The following is an 8,065-nucleotide window of genomic DNA, read 5'->3' as shown; positions in this document are numbered from 1 at the left end:
TGGACTCAAATGGCGGGAATAACTGAAGAGACGATAATACCCTTCATAATATACCACATGGCAAGCTCTGTAATGGAGTTAACGACTCCAGGTACCAAAGTTCGGTTGGAGCCAGTAAGTCAAGTACCATTATGATATTTTTCAAACATAAGGTACGAAAATTTCAAGTGATCCAAACATGAGGCGTGGTAGGATGATTTTCCCTTGAATAAAATCTAAAATTAGGGAAAATGGTCCGTACGGTACCTGAATTTTTCTTCTTTATAACTTTTGGTACTTGAACTTCAAAAAATATCACTTTGGTATCTAAGGTTCTTCGCCCGACCGAGGATTGGTACATATGGTTGTTACCTCCGTTACGGAACTTGCTAGCTGGCAATTTTAGAAGGGCATTTTCATCTTTTCGTCCTTTCATGTTTTTTTTTTCCACCCTAAGCATTGGCTCTTCTTTGAAATTGATTCTAGTCCAGCAAGAAAGAGAATGTGTTGGCAAGTTCTTCCTCTTTGCTTTCTCTAACAGATTTTCAGCTTCGAATCCTCTCTCTTTCTAGCTACTTCTTCTTCTTCTTCTTCCCCCCTCTCTTGCTTCTGTAAATCATATATGCAAAAAGATGGAATTGCCGCCCATGTCCTCTTGGAGGCCGATGGAGGACATGGGTGGCAGCGGCGATGCTGGGCTGGATCGAAAAAGAGAGGAAGAATGGTCAAGAAATGGGGTTTTCATCAGAGAAGCATTATAGGGTTTTCAGAAAGAAGGAATGGGTTTGATTTTTCTTTAGTTTCAAGTTAACTAGGTGGGATGAGATTGGAATCGAATTGGGGAAGAAAATCCAGAAAAGCAAAGGGGGAAAGAAACCGAGAAAGATAAGAAGAGGTTTGGAATTTGATGACTTGGGTTGGCTTCTATAATTCAGATGAAATTGTGTGTATTGCATTTCAAATGAACTGTTACCACTTCATGCTTAAGTTGTTTTCTTGTTTTGCTGAAATCATTGAGGCTATTGTTGCAATTCATATTGATGGTGAGAGATTGGAATTGTCATGAATCAAATTGATAATTGATAGCAAGATTTATGTTGGGTGAAAAAGGAGAATGGGTTTGACTGTGATGGAAATTGTTCAAGGATGAGGGGTTGATAAAGTTGTTGGGGTGGAAACTGGAATCATGGTGCGAGGAATGATGGTCGAAGATGGGGGTGGCAATGAAGCAGGTGGTGCTAATGAGGATCTGCAGCTTGTGTCCTCTCCCACCCACAACCTAGATCCAACAAGGATTTTGATGCTGTGGCCACTTTCCGGTCCAGCCCAGAACCACTGCCGCCGCCCATGTTCTCCCATGGCTACTTTTCGGTCCAACCCAGCGCCGCGGCTGCTGCCCATGTCCTCCTATGGCCACTTTTCGGTCCGGCCCAGCACCACCGTCGCATTCACTATAAAAAAAAATTATAATAAAAAAAAAGTAAGAAAAAAGAAAGGGTAAATTGGTCATTTTAAGTGCAAAATTGTCAGCTGACAAGTTCCGTAACAGAGGTAACGACCATATGTACCAATCCTCGGTCGGACAAAGAACCTCAGATATCATAATGATATTTTTTGAAGTTATAAGGAAGAAAAATTCGGATACTGTACGGACTATTCTCCCCTAAAATTAAGAAAAATCCCACATATTCCTCCAAAATTATTTTGTAAGAGCAACTCCAACAGTTTTCCAATAATTTTTGTATTATAGGGAAGCAAAAGTCAAAACTTTAGCTATTTTTTCTTCTCCAACTCCAACAGATTCCCTATTTTGCAGCAATTTCTAAAATCTCCATAATTCTTCCTTAAATTTTAGAGATTGCTGTAAATTTAGGGAATTTAGTTTTATCTCTCTTCATTATCTCTAAAATATGGATGGTTATAGGGAATCTGTTGGAGCAAAAGAGACTCATTCTTCCCTGTAAAATTAAAATATGGGGAAGCTGTTAGAGTTGCTCTAAATTTCTATTGATAATTGGGTAGAATTTCACCAAGCAGTGGTTAAGAGGTTAGAGCTTGGTTCACATAAATTTCAAAATTTACACGAAAGTAAGATCGCCTCGCTAAGAAGTAATACAGTTTTGGCGGTGTTCCAGTTCGAACCGCCGTTATGGCGCCTGTGAGAATTACAGGCGCTATGGTCGCTGCAATCTCAGTGACCATGGCCTTGCTCTCTATAGTCCTCTACAAGTCCAAGAAGACCAAACCGGCCTTACCCTCAAACAAAAATCCCAGAAATGGTCTCGTTGGAGCCATTGGCAACACCCCTCTCATTCGCATCAACAGCCTCTCTGACGCCACTGGTTGTGAAGTAAGTAACCCAGTTCAATTTTCGTTAACATCTTTTATCTGGGTTTCCTTAAAATTTCACTATGAGTTGACAAACCTGTTGAAATATATAGCTTTAGCTTTTGGGATATGAATTATATCTTTTGTGCAATCAATTTTATCTTGTTATGTGATTGAATCGTTTCATTTTTCGGTTTATTCAGATTCTTGGGAAGTGCGAGTTTTTGAACCCAGGAGGGAGTGTGAAAGATAGAGTTGCTGTGAAAATTATTGAAGAGGTGAGTTACTTTGATGATTTGTTTGGTTAGTGAAATTTGGTAGCGAGATTGCAATTTTCTTTATGGTGGATGAGACTTGAAAGCTGTATAAAAACTCGAATATGCAGTTGATACCATTGTTTAGCATAGAGAACAGATAATTTGTGAAAAGCAAATCTTGTGCGAGTATGTAAGTTCACTTAAGTTATGCTTTGTTTTCCTTCGATGTTTCTGAGCAACTTAGTGTCGTTTATGAGATAATTGTGATCATGTTGGGACGTAATCGTGCTAACGCAGTTTCTTCCATCTATGATAATTTTTGGGGTGAATTTAAGTGACATTGAATAGGGGAGTTGTCCTCCCTCCTTTGATTGAAAACTTTCCTTGTGCCAATTGTGGGTGAGAGAATGGCTGCAAACATGGAATCCTATAGAACCTTTTCTTGCAAATCCTACTAATCCGTTGATTGATGATCACTATTTACATTTCACCCATCCCAATTGATTTGGAAGGGTGTGGTCCCTAGTAGAGTGCAAATCTTTGGAAGGATTAACACCTGCGAAATTGTTCAAGGCTGAATATGTGCTTATAACGTTGAATGTCCTTGGGATGGAGTGTGAACATGGATGTCAAAAAGCTCTTGGAGTGTGGCGTATAACCTTTCGGTGGAGGGCCAGCGAATGGGTTTTCTGTGCTTCTTATGCATCATTGTGCTTTGATGGAAGGAAGGAAGGCTAAAGAGTGCTCATCTAATTGAAGAGAAGGTAAGGAAGGAGATTGCTTTAGTATTGGAAAGGTGAGGTTTTGGGCGTCTGTGGGAATCGGTAGCAGTTGGATTTAGAGATGGTCCTTTCTTCATACTGATTTAAGAGTCTGTTTCTGCAGTTAGTTGAATTTGGGTATCTTGATGGTGGTTGATAGGGTATGTTCGAGCATTGTTGACCTCTTGATCACTGCTGGAATTTATTTTTGTAACTCATAGACTTTGATTCAATGAAGGCCTCAAAAGTTTAAAACTTCATTTCTTATAAAGATTGTAGCTTCTGAATTTTCTGTTCAGTTAAATAAGCTTGGTAATTTATTTCTTTTGATATTGTTCTGCCTAGCATTAATTGGATAGTCAGTTGTAATTGTTGACTTCAAAATTGGTTTTTTTCCAAGTCACATAAGTTTTCTGGTTTTTGGTTCTCCAGGCTTTGGAATCTGGAGACCTAGCTCCAGGTGGAGTAGTCACTGAGGGAAGTGCTGGAAGCACAGCTATTAGCCTTGCTACAGTTGCTCCTGCTTATGGTTGCAAATGCCATGTGGTTATACCTGATGACGCTGCTATTGAGAAGGTAGGCAGAGAATGCATTTTGGATTAGCAAGATGGTTTTTGCTACAGGTTCTTTTGGGGTGTATTTCATATGAGCAAATCCCAAAAAAACAAAGCCAGTACCAAAAACCATCTCCCCTCTCTTGTGCTTCTTTGTTACTTTTTTATTTTAAATTAATTTTTAACAATGTGCTAAATTTTTCTTCCCTGTGCAAATCTTATCTTCAGTCTCAGATACTTGAAGCCCTGGGAGCCACTGTTGAGAGGGTAAGGCCAGTTTCAATCACACACAGGGATCACTTTGTCAACATTGCTAGGCGACGGGCATCAGAAGCAAATGAGTTAGCCTTAAAGCATAGAAAAGATGAGCAAAAGAATGGCAAAACCCTTGAGCAAGTTAATGGTTTCCATTATGATGAAGAGAAACAGTTGTTTCCAAGGAATTGTCCTGGTGGATACTTTGCTGATCAATTTGAAAACTTGGCAAACTTCCGGGCACACTATGAGGGTACTGGGCCTGAGATTTGGGAGCAGACTGGAGGAAATGTAGATGCATTTGTGGCGGCAGCAGGAACAGGTGGTACTGTTGCTGGTGCTTCCAAGTTTCTACAGGTTCCTTGAATTTTCTGCTAAATCTTTTCTTCATCTTCTGGTAAAATATAGTTGTATTAATCATATATTTTGTGTTTGATAGGAAAGGAATCCAAACATCAAATGCTTCCTGATAGACCCTCCTGGTTCTGGTTTGTTTAATAAGATTACGAGGGGAGTGATGTACACCAAAGAGGAGGCTGAAGGGCGAAGGCTAAAGAATCCATTTGACACGATAACTGAAGGAATTGGAATCAATAGACTAACAAAGAATTTTCTGATGGCAAAGCTTGATGGGGCTTTCCGAGGCACAGATAAGGAAGCTGTTGAAATGTCCAGGTCAGTCCCTATTCTCGCTAAGCTCTTTCTCATAATATTTTCTCTTTTGCTGAGACATTCAGACAATCAAAGTAGATGGAAATGAATTTATGTTAATATTCTTTATGCTTGGGGGTTTTTTGCCTATATATTTTTCTTTTCCAAACAATGAGTTTTAAGAAAATCTGTTCTTTATATCATTCATTTAACAATTTTACAAGAATTGTCAGTTATTGGACTTGGCCTCAAGCTACTTACGCTTAAAACTTTTGTCAGGTTTCTGATGAAGAACGATGGGCTCTTCATGGGGAGTTCTTCAGCTATGAATTGTGTTGGAGCAGTTCGAGTGGCACAGTCAATTGGTCCTGGTCACACTATTGTCACCATATTGTGTGATAGTGGGATGAGACATCTGAGCAAATTTTACAATGCTGAGTATCTGTCTAAATTTGATTTGACACCCACTGCGTGCGGATTAGAGTTCCTGGGTGTTGGATAAGATATGCAATGCCCAAGTGATTCTCTATTTTTCTATCTACATTTCCATCCAAAGGTAGTGCAGTAGCCAAGTTATTTGACATGTGAACTCTGAATGTTGGTTAGAGAGAGTAGAGACGAGATATACAGGGAAGGTACCCCGAAATTTTCGGTAATATGCCCTCGATACATTATTTTCAGTGGCAAAATTTGTTGATCATTATTTTAGTTTTACATTCCAAATGGAATTGAGCTCTGTAATGAATTGTGGTCATCTATTTTCTTCTCTTGGTTTTGTACAAATACTCCCAAACATTCAAAAAGGCAATAATGGGATTTATGGCACATGGCACCATAGACATTAAATTTTATAGTTGACACTTTTGTTTGTAAAACCCTAAACCTCTTCGCATAAGTCCATTAGACAATATAGTCATGGAGGGGTTTCCTTTGCAAAAAACAGGGGTGCCAATTTCAATCCCTGAAATTTTCTAGTGTATAACAATTGTCTATATAATAAAGTTACAATTGGACTCAAACAGCCATATCATTTTATCAGTTTCTGGTTTCAACTAAAATTTTATTGTCAAGATACATGGCCTCAAGTGTCTGCAGAGATAATGTAACGATCAAACCAAGCAAGGTGCCAAAATTCATATATCTTGAACAGTATTAAGTTTTCAAACCAAACAATGGCCTGCCAAATTCAGATATCTTGAACAGAATAAATTATCAAAAGATAACAATCACTGGGGGTGCCACTTTTCAAACTGAGACTCATGACAGTGGGGGTCTAACCAGTCCCTTGAAGTGCCTTTTGCCATGTTGCTGCTTTCATTCCCACCACCCACAAGTTCTCGCAGATTGTCCAACTTATTCTCTCGTCCAGTCCCGCTACTCTTCCGATCTGCTTCTTTCAGTCTCTGCTTGAACTTCTGCTTACGGCTAGAAGAATTTACCTCTTGCTGCTTTGACTGTGAAGGGGGAGCCCCGTGTGGTCCTAAGTAGATATTCTCTTCTTTTTTGTCCTGCATAAAACAATAAAAACTTCAATAAAGCAGTCCAGACTCCAGAGGTTTCAGAATAAGAGCATGCTTGAGAGTCTTTTTGATAGTGCTAACAAAAATAGATTTGTTTGGCATACAGAAATAAAAGTACTTTCTGAGTTTACATGAGCTCCATTAAAAGTGAATATGTAAGAAGCACCTCCACTTTTAAGAAATTATTTTCAAGTCAACTGAAGTACTTTCTGGGTTTAAATGAGCACCATTTAAAGTGAATATGTAAGAAGCACCTCCATTTTTAAGGAATTATTTTCAAGTCAACTGAAAATGCTTTGTATGAAAACACTTTCAAGCAATGACTCACAAGTTTAGGTCTGATGTTTAAATGAGTTGTTTTCATTTACAAGACAAATGGAACTAAAACAGTTGCTAACTGACCTTTGGAGAAGGAGGTTTTGGGTCTTCTACTATTGGAGCATCATCATTAGTTTTATCTTGGTCTTCGATAACCAAGCTTGGAATCACGAATCCATCAGTGTCTAAAGCAAAGAACAGTCATTAACTAATGTCAACACAATTCAACATACCTCAAATGCAGTCAGAAAGTATATTGCATTGCACTAATAAACACATTACAATCAACTAAGCCTGTATATAGGAGGGAACTTACACTCCACCTGTACAAATGCATAATGCGAATGGCACATTCTAGAGAAAAAATTCTAGCGAGAAAATAACATTTCCCCGAAAACAATAAGATCACTTGAAGCATAATTATTCAGCCTCTTAGAACAACCGTTTCCTCAGATTACACAAAGTGGTACTACACAACACCAGATTCTAATGCAACTACATGCCTAATCCCAGATCGAATCTGCTAATGTACATAGAAATCAACAATAATCGAGTCAAAATGACAAATGACAGACTGCTCAAACATTGGGACTAAAACAAGTTCGATGGGCCTACAAATCAATTTCTCAAGTTTGCTGCCAATACAGAATCAGAATCAGACCCATCAGAAAATGCAAAACAAACTCTCTGTCATCTATAACTTGTATTCTATTGCAATGCATCCAATACCTATAGCAGCTTGTTCTGTTACCCATTAAATAACAAAACACCCAAATCAAACATGAATGTCTGAACTTAACCCAATAAAAATCCCAAGTTTGCAGCAAATTTCATTAAGAACCAAAAAGGGAAATTGGGTAAAAAGATAGAGAATCATACCCCACTCATCATCTTGTTGTTGTTGTTGTTGTTCAATAGGTGGAGTGGTTGACAGTGGAGAAGGGTCCATGGGACGCTGAAGATCATGGATTTAACCAGCCACAGGGCGCAAGAGCCCAGATTTCAGGATCAAATCCAATCAGCACTCCAACTCCCACAGAGACCCAACTGCTTGCTGCTGTTTGCCAAATCTGTAGAAACACAAACGCTGAGCCTTTGGTTATTATAAGCAAAACCTAGGACTTTGTCCCAATATCGAGCATCTAGTTTTTACCCAAAATTTATGTGAATAATTCGAAAACCCCCTTACTCTAGTTTTGCATCCGCTGGGGGACATTTTCGTCATTTGAGAGGTTTAGATTTTTCCTTTAATGAGATTTTAGAACCCCCGCTAAATTTAATTTGTTTTGTTTTCTTTTTTTTAGAAATAGAAGATAATTCAAGAGAATACAACGACATGGATGATACCGTAAAATCTCAACCACTGTAACTAGAGAAAAGGACTTACCCATATTCCTAATGTAGAACCAACGGTTACAGTGACCATAAGCCGATAGGAGCTC

The 8,065-nt window shown here is 38.7% G+C and overlaps 2 protein-coding genes across 2 annotated transcripts; one reads left to right on the top strand and one right to left on the bottom strand.

The window, feature by feature from the left end:
- Positions 1–2,050: 2,050 nt before the first annotated feature.
- LOC112166248 (cysteine synthase 2) lies at positions 2,051–5,636 on the top strand. The gene is made up of 6 exons (XM_024303042.2): positions 2,051–2,329; positions 2,511–2,585; positions 3,758–3,901; positions 4,108–4,491; positions 4,574–4,809; positions 5,065–5,636. Exons 1-6 carry the CDS (start codon positions 2,129–2,131, stop codon positions 5,285–5,287), a joined length of 1,263 nt encoding a protein of 420 aa, XP_024158810.1. The 5' UTR covers positions 2,051–2,128; the 3' UTR covers positions 5,288–5,636.
- Positions 5,637–5,812: 176 nt separating this feature from the next.
- LOC112166249 lies at positions 5,813–7,786 on the bottom strand. Its single transcript, XM_024303043.2, has 3 exons — positions 7,503–7,786; positions 6,708–6,808; positions 5,813–6,293 (listed from the first exon to the last, which is right to left on the bottom strand). Exons 1-3 carry the CDS (start codon positions 7,570–7,572, stop codon positions 6,012–6,014), a joined length of 453 nt encoding a protein of 150 aa, XP_024158811.1. The 5' UTR covers positions 7,573–7,786; the 3' UTR covers positions 5,813–6,011.
- Positions 7,787–8,065: the final 279 nt, after the last annotated feature.

Source organism: Rosa chinensis, chromosome 5 (assembly GCF_002994745.2).
Source record: "Rosa chinensis cultivar Old Blush chromosome 5, RchiOBHm-V2, whole genome shotgun sequence".
In the NCBI taxonomy this organism is placed as follows: domain Eukaryota; kingdom Viridiplantae; phylum Streptophyta; class Magnoliopsida; order Rosales; family Rosaceae; genus Rosa; species Rosa chinensis.
Note: the sequence above shows the minus strand (reverse complement) of the source record. Positions and strands in the feature narration are given on the sequence as shown.